Source organism: Topomyia yanbarensis, chromosome 2 (genome assembly GCF_030247195.1).
Source record: "Topomyia yanbarensis strain Yona2022 chromosome 2, ASM3024719v1, whole genome shotgun sequence".
Lineage (NCBI taxonomy): Eukaryota > Metazoa > Arthropoda > Insecta > Diptera > Culicidae > Topomyia > Topomyia yanbarensis.
Window position 1 is genome coordinate 183,575,781 of NC_080671.1, and position 14,684 is coordinate 183,590,464.

At 41.1% G+C, this 14,684-nt stretch overlaps 1 protein-coding gene across 1 annotated transcript in view; it reads left to right on the top strand.

Moving 5' to 3' along the window:
• LOC131679918 (uncharacterized) overlaps nt 1-14,684 on the top strand; it is a 385,760-nt gene that overhangs the window by 346,645 nt on the left and 24,431 nt on the right. Inside the window, exons 38-47 of the mRNA XM_058960665.1 lie at nt 826-1,152; nt 6,156-6,467; nt 6,531-7,475; nt 7,535-8,179; nt 8,408-8,719; nt 8,785-9,729; nt 9,793-10,443; nt 10,968-11,279; nt 11,343-12,287; nt 12,351-13,001. Of these exons, the coding sequence (XP_058816648.1) occupies nt 826-1,152; nt 6,156-6,467; nt 6,531-7,475; nt 7,535-8,179; nt 8,408-8,719; nt 8,785-9,729; nt 9,793-10,443; nt 10,968-11,279; nt 11,343-12,287; nt 12,351-13,001 (6,045 nt within the window). The remainder of the gene's footprint in view (nt 1-825; nt 1,153-6,155; nt 6,468-6,530; nt 7,476-7,534; nt 8,180-8,407; nt 8,720-8,784; nt 9,730-9,792; nt 10,444-10,967; nt 11,280-11,342; nt 12,288-12,350; nt 13,002-14,684) is intronic.

Here is a 14,684-nt window from a genome sequence, read left to right on the forward strand (position 1 = left end):
AATAACAATGTAATTTGTACCACCAAGTGCAGTGGTTCCAGATTTTCTTCTATGTCTGTAATAGAAAACATTGCCCTCTTTTACCTTATAGTTATCAAACCCGGGGTTTCATATTTTTATATCTTTATTGCAACGGAGAATACAAATCAAATCGTTTTCTAAAATGTTTAAAACTATCACACATCCCATACATTCAACAATTATATACAAATCAGAAGTGCATCGACGCTAGTTGTGCAATGTCCCATTTGCACCGGCACACCAACATCACAGTTCTTTCCATTCAAACATGAGAATATCACAACGCAACGGTAGCACAACCAATGGTGAAATGCTAATTTAAGCTACCCAGTAGAACCCATGCATAAATTAAATTAGTTTACAAATGTGTCATCTAAATTAAACTGATCAGCATTTTGACGTTTGGAAAATCGACACATTTTGAAACAATTTTTGCCTATGATAAGATATTTTTCAAGAGAAACATCATTGGACGATTTAGTAAATTTGAACTATAGAAATCAATTAAATTGCTGTATAAGTCCAATGATGGATCCTTGTGCTTTAGCTTGGAGCAAACGAGAATTCACCAAGGTAAGTGATTGAATTCTCCACCTATAACTGCCTGCCGCAACGCAACGACGTATAATATCACAATTTTACACGCAAAACACACGCAAAATCTAACAAACGCAATCGCAAACTCAACAACAATTCGCTTCGAGCTTTCGCTGGTTGGTCGCTTTATTCTCCGCCCTTCACCTCCACCCTGCACAATTTCGTTCGTCGAAACTCAACCATCTTCCCCTATGTTAATTATTGCAGCTGACTACCCCGTGTTGGTATCGTCCCCATGTGCTCCCAGTCCCTGCGGGGCCAACGCTGTCTGCCGGGAGCAGAACGGTGCCGGTTCATGTACCTGTATCGAGGATCACTTCGGCAACCCGTACGAAGGTTGTCGTCCCGAGTGTATCCTAAACTCCGACTGTCCCACCAACCGTGCCTGTGTTCGTAACAAATGCCAGGACCCGTGCCCTGGAACCTGCGGTCAAAATGCCGAATGCCAAGTAGTCAATCACCTGTCCTCGTGCACCTGTATCGATGGATACGAGGGTGATCCGTTCCGATTCTGTGCCGCCAGGCAGAGAGAGCGTAAGATTTTTTCTTTGCATGCTTCCCGTACGCTAACGCCAATCGACTGCCGACTGACTAACAGTGACTGACTTACTGATTCCCGGTGGAACGTATCATGACAAACTTGATACTGAATTGTTTTGAGACTGACTCAAAAGGGAAGATAGTACCCTCACCCTCAGTTGTAACTGAATATATGACGTAACTGTCAACTGATCAAATAGACAAAACTTTATTGAAACACATTAAGTACAAGAAAAAAAATACTATAAAATTGATATTTTAAGAAAACTTCTAAACAGTGAACATATTTCGAATTTAGGTTTGAGTAATTTATTCTTAACCCTCAAACGCTATAAACCCAAAATTTTCCAGTGCCGCTATAATGGGTCATTTTCAAGCCGGCGTGAAATTCAAAGTTAAATATCTCTAGTTTAAATTGATCAATTTTAATTTTTTGAGTGTTCCTTAGTGGATTATCATATAAACGGTCGAAATCATACTGAATGTTTTTCGCGTGGTTCAAAAAAGAAATTTCCATGTTAAAGGCTTAGGCTTTTTTTTTATTTTGAGACTATTATAAATTTATTAAAAAAAAATTCGTTAAAATAATTTCGTTCATCTGGGAGATATTAACGTTGCGCCTTAATATCTCCTAAATTAAAGCATATATTTTAAAGGAAAATAAAATTCAACATTCCTATAATAAAGTCTTCAAAATAAAAAAAACTGTTTAAGCCTTTAACATGGAAACTTTTCCTGCACCACGCCTAAAAATTCAGTGTGATTTTGACCGTTTATATGATAACACCGTGCTACAGTGATTTTGTACTTTTCAAGTGACCTAGTATAGGTTGTAGGTCTCGCCAAATGCAACACAAGATTCATTTGAAAAATGTTGTATACCCTCAAAATCTTGATTTATGGCACATACCATACCACAGGAAAGGTCATTCCTTCTTCTTTCCAAAACACAAAATTTTGAGGATGTATTAAATTGATCAAACGTGGTTTTGTATTGTAGTTGACGAGATCTACAACCTTTAACAAACCACTTTAAAAGTACATTCATTTTGTTTTATTTTGTGTCATCGAGTAATCCCACCTTAAAAGCAGAATCATCGAAGTCAAAATCAATCAAATATGTTATACTACATTACCTCTATAACAAATCTCTATACAAGATCCATGTTTTTCTTCTGCATGTAGTCCCCAATCAAGGACACCAATCAACGATGATTGGTGCAATTAGGGATCATCCATAAATGACGTAGCATTATATGGGGGAGGAGGAGTATTGTATTTTGTGATGATGTGTGACGACAGGGGGGTAGGGGGTCATGTCATGCTACGTAGCTTTTTTAAAGGGGAATAACTAACATCGTTTTTTGTTTTTTTTTTTTTAATTTTACAGGGACAAGGGGGAAGAATTACCGTCAAGCTACGTAATTACCAGGGGGTATTTAGAGGTTTGTGACGAAATGCTACGATGGGGGAGGGGGTCGTTAAAAATCACTTTAAACATGCTACGTCATTTATAGATCGTCCCTTACTTACCTTGCGGATCAAACGCGCAGTGTCCCAAGGGATTCTGTCTACCAGAATAGCAAAGAGGTCCATATCAAGGATGTAGACCAGAATTCGTACTGCATTGTGATTGTTCTCGAGATAAGGCCCCTATCAGAAGTAAAGCTGTCTATTACTGTCCTCGGACATGCGAACAGGACGCGATATGCAAAGTTATTATCCGAATGCAGTTGTTCTAACGTAATGACCGGAAACGCATTCGTACGACATAGACCACAACCAGCACCGATGTTCACAAAACTATGCGGACAAAGCAGCCAATGTCGGAAAAAATAGACAGGCCATATGCCCTCGCATACTGAGAATGTATCTTGGTATACGAGGGCATATGGGTCTGTATATCTAGTAGTCGTCTCGAATTTGCGCTCATGACCATGTTTCTAATAATGACACATGCCAAGATCCTTGCTATGAAACATATGCGGAGGCAGGCACGTAGCAAGCTGAGGAGGGGGAGGGGCTAGGAAGCTTAAACTACCCCTTCCCTGCCGAAATTTTATAGAAAAAACTTGTATCTCAGCAACTCTTAATAATCCTGTGTTTTGTGAAGTTCAATCAAATTGATAAGAAATTTTATAGAAGGCAGTAGAATTCTTCAAAAATCAGAACTACCTCGCTAGTGATTTTCACTAGCTAGGTGCACAATAATGTTAATTTAAAATCTCTTTCCCAAAATGTAGACTGCATCTTTAAGTTGGAATTAACATTTCGATTTCATCGCCTCAAAGTGTGGGAGCCGACTTGTTCATTCACATTATTAATTTACTCGTGAGAACGTATCCTTAGAAAGCAATGATTCGTTTCGATTATTAAGCATGTAGCGATGTTCTAAGTATTTTTGGCCTTTGTTATGGAATAAAAGAGAAGAACAAGAATCAATCGATCGGAATTGACCCAAGAGCGCCTGTGGTATCTTTTCCATACGCTCAACAGAAGTGTTTTCAGAAATGCGTGCGGATCCTTCTATATCGACACTTTCGAAAGCACTTTTCTTCGTAATTCGACTTTGATGCGTTAGGTGCAAAAACTGTCTGCAAGTATAGTAAAGCAAACTGAATCTCCTACAATCAAGTATATATTGCATTCTTCTTCAAGTAATCTAACATCTTTTTTTTTAATTCGTTAATTTGACACGGCTCATTGCGACAGCTTAACGGAGCCGTGGGTCTATTGAATAATAACAATATGAAATAATAACAATAATAACAATATGAAAGACACGGAAAGACTTTCTTTTTCGACGGGAAAACATTTGTCTACTCGCCTAGCGCATCTTGTAGGTGGATTGCTTTTTTTCTTGTTGCCATCAATGTCAACATCGTTTATACTGTCTTGATGGTCACAATCAGATGTTCCTCCTTTCCTATAACACATACAGGTCCAGCCGTTATCATTATTATTAACGACACTGAATCCTTCTGGTTAAAGAATTATCGATTCTTTAATCGTTTGTTTAACATTTATCTTTCAGTGTCATTCCAATTGAGCAGAAGACTCAAATGTCAAATGTTACAATCTAATGAATGAATTTTGGAAAGTATTTTGATAGTGAGTTAAAATATTTTGAAGGAATTGCTGAATCGAATCTCTGAGACAAGGTAAAACATAACTTTTATCATTATGGTTCCTGCTTAAAGTTGCTTCAACACAGAAAAAAAAAATATTTTGTGATTTTATATTTCTTTTCATGCACATATTTGGAGCATGAATATCAATTTAAAATTGAGTTCCTCCACAAATACACACAACTTGTCGTGCTTTCTTCAACGAATTTTATTATAATTTTATACGTTGCTTGAAAATTACAGCTGCATTAAACGGGATACAAATGCACTTTAATGTATTTTTAAACCAATATTGCTGTAAAATAAATGACATGTAATATCACGCGAACGAAAGTGTAAAATCATATGCTTTTTGATGCTCTCATTGAGTGCATAGAATTCAACTTAATTTGTTTGATTTTTGATTCAATGTTTTCCATTCGTATTGATGTACATGTCATTTAATTTTTATTATTTTTTGGTGTGAACCATTGCAGCTATCCGTAATGTTGTAATTTTCTGGTAAACCACAGAACCAGACCCATTCCGCACGAAGGTCGTAGTTTACCAGGAAGCGAAAAAACGAATATTTTTAAAACCAGCGGTAGTTTTATTGGTACAAAACTTCACACAGCAATTCATCAAAATTATCGACGTTGCAACCCTGCGGTAATAGAGCACTCTAGTTAGAGTGTGGCCAAGAGGCCATGACGTATCCAAACGAACATGAAATTTGACGTATTTCTATTGTGTATACGTCAAATTCCATGTTCGTTTGGATACGTCATGGCCTCTTGGCCACACTCTAACTAGAGTGCTCTATGCGGTAACTGTAGTATAGAGTTCTATGCAAATCATTTCACTCACACTAATTGGGGGTTTGTTTTCCTCCAGCTGTCATATTTAAAACTGTCAACCAATTTTAACATTTGAAATAGCTCGTCTAAAGTATTTATAATGATGTTGAAATTCTCTATGTCGCTGTAAAACTTATTGCGGGGACTTACATTACCGGTTGGTCAGATTCCATCATGAAAAGAATCCGACCGAAAAGCTATTTTCGATTTGTTGTCCTCCACCTATGACAGGTGGAGGAAAACAAATCGTTGAACACACTAATACAGTTACCCCTAGGGGGGCGCGAAGTCGTTGCTGGGGGTCCACGAAGAAAAATATATTTCCCGAGTGCATATTGAAGTTTCAAATATTTTTCCTAAAATACCATGTAAAAATTCGGGCGGACCGACATCGGATAAAAAATCTCTATTTATCGTTTTCAAGTGTCCAGGGTATCGTCATACATGTATAATATAGTTGACCATGACGAAATTTTTTGACATGTTGTCAATTTTTTTAGAGCAAGTGTCTAAAACATGAAATTTTCGATCAAATACATATCATTTCCCACAAACTTGATATTTACGAAATCTCCTACGTAGTCTACTAAATTAAAGATGTATAAAGATACCTTCAAAATATAAAAACAATCGATAGAGATTTGAAGCCGCTATTTAGACCTCCATATAAATTTTCGTGGAGACTAGATTCTATAACATCCATTTTATTGTTAAAAATTTAGAGAAATCTTGTGCGTTGGAATACAGTCGATTAAGAACTTCAAATAAAATTTCACAATTTTTTCCAATACTCCCGATAAAAATTCTCTTTGCTTTTTATGGAGCGCATGGTGGCCTTATCTCTTAATGTAATCTCGAATGTTGTGCCATTATATTCTAGAGACTGAAACGATAATTTTTACAGTATAAACGTTACATGTACAAAACTGACCACTATAGGCATATTTTACCAACGCGACTGACAATCCAACCGGACAGTCTACCGTATTTATGAATCTAAGCCAGATTCTCAAACGCTAACGCTCATTCACAGCTATTCAACAATATGTCAATCCCTGTCAACCGACCCCTTGTGGTTCCAATAGCCAGTGTCGAGAAATTAATGGACAAGCTGTTTGCTCATGTTTGCCTACATATATCGGTACTCCACCGGGTTGCCGTCCAGAATGTGTCAGTAGTTCGGAGTGCTCACTGGACAAGGCATGTGTCAACCAGAAATGTGTTGATCCTTGCCCTGGAACCTGCGGATCCAATGCGCGATGTAATGTTAATAATCACAGCCCAATCTGCTCTTGTCAGTCCGGATACACGGGGGATCCATTCACACGATGCTATCCAAATCCACGTAAGATAAGCAGCTTAGCTTTTCTTGATCGTAGAAATAAAACCAGTTTCTATTTTAATATAGCCCCACCTCAAGATACTCAAATTGTGGCACGCGAGCCATGCGCTCCATCGCCATGTGGGCCAAATGCCCAATGTAGGAACATTAACGGTGTGCCATCTTGCTCTTGTCTAGTCAACTACATTGGATCACCGCCCAATTGCAGACCGGAATGTACAATCAGTGCTGAATGTCCCAGTAACCAAGCCTGTATGAGCGAAAAATGCAGAGATCCTTGCCCAGGATCATGTGGTATCGGAGCACAATGCAATGTTATAAATCACACACCCGTATGCACGTGTGGAACAGGTTACACGGGAGATCCATTCACTAATTGCTATCCTGCGCCACCTCCACTGAGAGAACCAGTCAATGACGATCCGTGCAATCCATCACCTTGTGGGCCTAACGCGCAGTGTAACAATGGGATTTGCTCATGTCTACCGGAATACCAAGGTGACCCGTATCAAGGTTGTAGACCAGAGTGCGTACTCAATTCTGATTGCCCTCGAGATAGGGCTTGTATTCGTAGTAAATGCGTTGATCCTTGTCCAGGAACCTGTGGACAAGATGCGGTTTGTGAAGTCATCAATCACATACCGATGTGCAGTTGTCCAGCTGGTAGGGCTGGAAATGCATTCGTGCAATGTAGACCACAACAGACACCAATAGCAACAAATCCGTGCAGTCCAACGCCTTGTGGACCAAATAGTCAGTGTCGTGAAATCAACGGGCAAGCCGTTTGCTCCTGTGTACCAGGATTCATTGGTAGTCCTCCCATCTGTAGACCAGAATGCGTCGTCAGCTCAGAGTGTCCACAAAACCAGGCATGCAACAACCAGAAATGTCGAGATCCTTGTCCTGGAACTTGTGGCGTTGGAGCTCGTTGCACGGTAGTCAATCATAATCCGATTTGCAGTTGTCCTGAAAGGAACACTGGCAACCCGTTCATCCGTTGTCAACCAATAGGTACGATTTTAAATTTATGATATCATTTGGAGAGTGAAATATCAATTTTATTTTTTTAGTTGAACCTCCAGTTCAAATGACTCCAACGAATCCGTGTCAACCATCTCCGTGTGGTTCAAATGCCCAATGCAGACCCGTTGGTGAGTCCCCATCGTGTACTTGTTTAGAGAATATGATAGGGTCCCCTCCCAACTGTAGACCCGAGTGTATAAGCAACTCTGAATGCCCTAGCAATCGAGCATGTATTCGTCAGAAGTGCCAAGATCCTTGTACGGGAGCGTGTGGTTCTAACGCTGAATGCAGGGTTGTCAGCCATACGCCAATGTGCATCTGTGCAGAGGGTTTCACTGGTGATCCCTTTTCCCAGTGTGTACAAGTCCAACATGACATATCAAGAGAACCAGTATCCCCTTGCACACCTAGTCCATGCGGAGCAAATGCTATCTGCCGAGAGAAAAATGGTGCCGGTTCTTGTACTTGTATCGAGGATCACTTTGGCAATCCATATGAAGGTTGTCGGCCGGAGTGTGTGCTCAATTCAGACTGTCCCTCAAACCGAGCATGCGTCAGAAATAAGTGCCAAGATCCATGCCCTGGCACTTGTGGCCAAAATGCTGAATGTCAGGTTGTTAACCATCTTCCGTCATGCACATGTTTCCCAGGTTACGAAGGAGATCCATTTAGATTCTGCAGCGTACAACAACGTAAGTTACTTTTGTAATTTTAGCCGCTTTTGCATAGAAGTACACATATAGTCGCCTTCTAGATAGATTTCGAAGCAATGAATCTCATATTATTACAGTTGAGATACAATGATTCGATTTGAGCTTAAAACATTAAAAACATTATCTAGGTCGCTTAATGCTTTTATAAATAAGTTTCACAATAAACATTCAACAACAAAATATTTTCATTTATTTAAAAAACGTTAGCTATTCAAGAATATATGAACCCGTGCCAACCCAGCCCATGCGGTCCTAACAGTCAATGTCGGGAAATTAATGGACAGGCAGTGTGCTCTTGTCTTCCCACATACATTGGATCTCCTCCGGGATGTAGGCCAGAATGTGTCACGAGCTCAGAATGTCCTTCGGACAGAGCCTGCGTCAACCAAAAGTGTGTAGACCCATGCCCGGGAACATGCGGCACTAATGCTCGATGTAACGTTAACAATCACAGTCCCATCTGCTCTTGTCAATCGGGATACACTGGAGATCCATTCACGCGATGCTATCAAAATCCACGTAAGTTGCTTCACTAGTCTCAGTACGTTCAATTACAACTAACTAATGTACATTTCTATAAATAGCTCCTCCACAAGACACTCAAATCATTACCCGAGATCCATGCGCTCCTTCGCCATGCGGTCCCAATTCTCAGTGTAGAAACATAAACGGTGTACCCTCCTGCTCATGTTTAACCAACTATCTCGGGTCTCCACCCAATTGTAGACCAGAATGTTCGATAAACGCAGAATGTCCAAGTAATCAAGCTTGTATGAATGAAAAATGTCGAGATCCATGTCCGGGATCGTGCGGTATTGGGGCCCGATGCAACGTGATCAATCACACCCCAATTTGTACTTGCGAACCTGGTTACACCGGTGACCCCTTTACGAATTGCTATCCTGAGCCACTTCCACCGAGAGAACCGGTCAACGATGATCCATGCAATCCGTCACCTTGTGGGTCAAATGCGCAATGTAGTAATGGCATTTGCTCGTGCCTACCGGAATACCAAGGAGATCCGTATCAAGGTTGCAGACCAGAGTGCGTATTGAATTCTGATTGTCCACGAGATAAGGCCTGTATTAGAAGTAAATGTGTCGATCCTTGCCCTGGAACATGCGGACAGGACGCGATATGTGAAGTTATCAACCACATACCAATGTGCAGCTGTTCTGCGGGTAGACAAGGAAACGCATTTGTACAATGCAGACCCCAGCAATCCCCGACGGTCACGAATCCATGCAACCCAACTCCATGCGGACCTAATAGTCAGTGTCGTGAAATCAATGGACAGGCAGTATGCTCTTGTGTACCAGGGTTCATCGGAAGCCCCCCTACGTGTAGACCAGAGTGTGTGGTTAGCTCGGAGTGTCCTCAAAACCAAGCCTGTAATAATCAAAAATGCCAGGATCCATGTCCTGGAACATGCGGGATCGGAGCTAGATGCTCGGTCGTAAATCATAACCCAATATGTAGCTGCCCGGAACGTTATACTGGTGATCCTTTCTCACGTTGCCAACCCATAAGTATGTCGTCATTTAGTACTGAAAAGAGCCAATCATTTCTTACCCCCTAATCATTTCTTTCAGTCGAAGCACCTGTTCAAATGACCCCATCTAACCCCTGCCAACCCTCGCCTTGTGGGCCTAATGCCATTTGTCGACCAGTGGGCGATTCTCCCTCATGCACTTGCATTGAAAATATGGTTGGGGCACCTCCGAACTGCCGACCAGAATGCGTCAGTAATTCAGAGTGTGCAAGTAATCAGGCGTGTATCAGACAGAAATGTCAAAACCCTTGTACCGGAGCTTGTGGAACAAATGCTGAATGCCGAGTCGTTAGTCACACTCCAATGTGCATTTGTTCTATCGGATTCACCGGTGATCCATTCAGTCAGTGTATTCCTGTACAACAAGATGTCCCAAGAGAACCGTCTTCACCTTGCAGTCCAAGTCCGTGTGGAGCCAACGCCATCTGTAGGGAACAAAACGGTGCTGGTTCCTGTACTTGTATGGAAGATCATTTCGGAAATCCGTACGAGGGATGTCGACCAGAGTGTGTTCTAAACTCAGACTGTCCTTCGAATCGCGCATGTGTGCGGAACAAATGCCAAGATCCATGTCCAGGAACGTGTGGACAGAATGCAGATTGTCAAGTCGTCAATCATTTGCCAACGTGCACATGCATTGCGGGATACGACGGTGATCCATTCCGATTCTGCAGCGTGCAACAAAGAGAACGTAAGCTTTACCTTTTAGTATATTCTCGTAATGTCGAATCGGATACCGATCATTAATTCACACTTGCAGTACATTTCGTTAATTTCCGCACAGCAAAACAAATGTCACTTGTACTGAAATCACGACAAAAGCTGTGTTTGCTGAGTGATCGGATGTGTAGAACTCGATAAAAGATACGAAAAAGGTTGAGATTCGGTAATCAAAATAATCAAAAAAAATCAGTTATGTATGAGTCAGTCTGACCAACAACCTTGTTCGATTCACTTACAAAACCTTTGTTTACCGAGTTTCTGCTATCTACAGAAGCACTTGCTATCGCTAACGATTGTCGAACCATTTTTGAATATTATTGCACTTTTCACATCAAACTTGTATGAACACTGCTTCTTGGCAATGGGAATTTTCGGGATTTACAAATTTCAGAGCCTATTTCGACATGAAAACATTTTGTCTCAGATGTCTCAATTTTGCTTCTTTCATTGCGACTATCACTATAATTATTATTAAAATTATTCATCTCACAGCAATTCAAGAATACGTAAATCCTTGCCAACCCAGCCCATGTGGCCCTAACAGTCAGTGTCGAGAGATCAATGGCCAAGCTGTGTGCTCATGCCTTCCAACATATATCGGATCACCTCCAAGTTGTCGTCCTGAATGTGTCACTAGTTCAGAATGTTCTTTGGACAGGGCCTGCATTAACCAAAAATGTGTCGATCCATGCCCGGGTACATGCGGCACCAATGCTCGGTGTAACGTTAAAAATCACAGTCCCATCTGCTCTTGTCAATCGGGATACACTGGAGATCCATTCACACGATGCTATCCAAATCCACGTAAGATTCATTACTCATCACAGTTCGTTTCATTCTAAACTCATGTACATTTTTTTTAATCAGCTCCTCCACAAGACACTCAAATCATTACCCGAGATCCATGCGTTCCTTCGCCATGTGGTCCCAATTCTCAGTGTAGAAACATCAACGGTGTACCGTCCTGCTCATGTCTAACCAACTACCTCGGATCTCCACCCAATTGTAGACCAGAATGTTCGATAAACGCAGAATGTCCAAGTAATCAAGCCTGTATGAATGAAAAATGCCGAGATCCTTGTCCAGGATCGTGTGGTATTGGGGCACGATGCAGTGTTATCAATCATACACCAATTTGTACTTGCGAGCCCGGTTACACTGGTGACCCCTTTACGAATTGTTATCCTGAGCCACTTCCACCGAGAGAACCGGTCAAAGATGATCCATGCAATCCGTCACCTTGTGGACCAAACGCGCAATGCAGTAATGGAATATGCTCGTGCCTACCGGAATACCAAGGAGATCCGTATCAAGGTTGTAGACCAGAGTGCGTGTTGAATTCCGATTGTCCACGAGATAAGGCCTGCATTAGAAGTAAATGTGTCGATCCTTGCCCTGGAACATGCGGACAGGACGCGATATGCGAAGTTATTAATCACATCCCAATGTGCAGTTGTCCTACTGGTAGGCAAGGAAACGCATTTGTACAATGTAGACCTCAACAAACTCCTATGGAGACAAATCCATGCAACCCTACTCCATGCGGACCTAATAGTCAGTGTCGTGAAATCAATGGACAGGCAGTATGCTCTTGTGTACCAGGATTCATTGGAAGTCCCCCTACTTGTAGACCAGAGTGTGTTGTTAGCTCAGAGTGCCCTCAGAATCAAGCCTGTAACAATCAAAAGTGTAGAGATCCTTGTTCTGGAACATGCGGCATCGGAGCTAGATGCTCGGTCGTAAATCATAACCCAATCTGCAGCTGTCCGGAACGATATACTGGTGATCCTTTCTCACGTTGCCAAGCCATTAGTATGTAGTCTTTTTAGTGCTTCGAATATCGATTATTTCTTACTCCCTCATCATTTCTTTCAGTCGAAACACCTGTTCAAATGACCCCATCTAACCCTTGCCAACCCTCGCCTTGCGGTCCTAATGCCATTTGTAGACCAGTTGGTAATTCTCCCTCGTGCACTTGCATTGAAGATATGGTGGGAGCACCTCCGAACTGTCGACCAGAATGCATCACAAATTCAGAGTGTGCAAGTAATCAGGCGTGTATCAGACAAAAATGTCAAAACCCTTGTACCGGAGCTTGTGGAACAAACGCTGAATGCCGAGTCGTTAGTCACACTCCAATGTGCATTTGCTCTATCGGATTCACCGGTGATCCATTCAGTCAATGTACACCTGTACAACAAGATGTCCCAAGAGAACCATCTTCACCTTGCAGTCCAAGTCCTTGTGGAGCCAACGCCATCTGTAGGGAACAAAACGGTGCCGGTTCCTGTACTTGTATGGAAGATCATCTCGGAAACCCGTACGAGGGATGTCGACCAGAGTGTGTTCTAAACTCAGACTGTCCTTCGAATCGCGCCTGTGTACGAAACAAATGCCAAGATCCATGTCCAGGAACGTGTGGACAGAATGCGGATTGTCAAGTCGTCAATCATTTGCCAACGTGCACATGTATTGCGGGGTACGATGGTGACCCATTCCGCTTCTGTACCGTGCAACAAAGAGAACGTAAGCTTTACATTTTAGTAAATTCTACTAATGCCGGATGTTGTCATATGTATGAAACATACCATGAGCAACTACATTATTCGATGCACTTACAAAACCTTTGCTGGTGATTTTCTGCTATCTACAAAACAGCTTACTAGCGCTTACGATAAGAATGCAAATAACTGCTATACAATTTTTATAGGATATGATTACGCATAGAGCATAGTTGTTCTGTCAAAACATCCTAGCACGTGACAAAATTGTTAGTTGTAGGCTGGCGAACGGATAACACTTTGGGGAAACTGTTACTAAAATTAACAGATTAAGGGTAGTCAAATCGATGTAAGATCAATTCAATTCAAAAACTTTTCTCTTCAAACAGAACTGTCGAATGAGACAATATTTCACTCAAGTCCAAAATATGTATTCTTGTCTGACGCTGATGTTAAATTCGCCGTGCAAAATTTTAGATGTTATATGATGGAATTTTTATTTTATTTTATAAATGGCGTTATGGCATAATAATTCACTAAAACCAAATTTGGGACAAACAGCCAAGTGAATTTGTGCTTCGATTTCGTCTCATCAGAATCCGACACTAACTTAGTTAACGGACTAAGCTTGCGCCGGATTGAAGCTAGCTCCAAAAAACGGAGACACAATTTGTGTTCCTGAGCAAACTTCTAGTCAAGTGTGATGCCCCACAAGATGCTCTTCACGCGCAAAAATGGCTTTAAATAATTTTCTCCTTAATGGAGAAAAAATAGTTTTCACTAAAATTGTTCTCCACTAAGAAGAAATGTAGCATAACTTCTAAAAGAGCATGTAGGGTAATGAGTCTTTTTTGCTCTGTTTCAATTATCACCCTAGCCATTTGAAGACTTTGGTTAGAGCAACGAATAATTTTGAGCCAACATAAGGTTAAAAAAATTGGTTGATTGTACTGGTCGGCATGCTATACGCAACGCTCGAGCGAAACGGTCGCTGGTCGTCACGGCACGCTAAGACCTGCATTGCACTAGCCAACCTGTCGTGCCCTCCGCGACACGTTTAGAGAACACGCAAACGAAAAACTACCTAAAATTTAGTTCTTTTGACTCAATCTCGGGGTATCCTGGAGGAAGGTAAAATTAAGTAAACCGTGGTGAAGGTAGTTTCCATTTAACCACGGCAAAAATTACATTTCATTACTAGGTTTTTTATACTCAAATTTAAGTTAAATTTTGAGTATACCCCAAACAACTCAAAAGTACCTTCCTCCACGGAAGACCTCGACTGAGTCGAATCTCTCGTTTTGTTTTTGACATTATTTTGTAGGTTGTTTTATTTAACCGTGAAGTATAAAAATCAGTGACGGATCCAGGGTGAGGGTCCTGGGGGTCCGGACCTCTCCGAATTTTTTTGCTTGTTGACAAATTTTAAATTAGTTTCAAATTTATATTAGTTTCAAATTCAAAATCATTCCAAAACAAATTTCACCAACAAAACATATATTTATTAAATAAGGTTATTACGTATTACGAATGGTGCCATTTTCATTTTAAAATCGAAATTTCAGAGCCCTCCCGAATTTTTTTTCTCCGCCTCTGATAAAAATTGGCAATGATGAGTTTCGGTTGACAAATGGCAAGTTACGGCGGATAGGTTAGTACAACCTTCCAATAGCTTACAAGCATCGCCAGCATCTATTTTAACATGCCT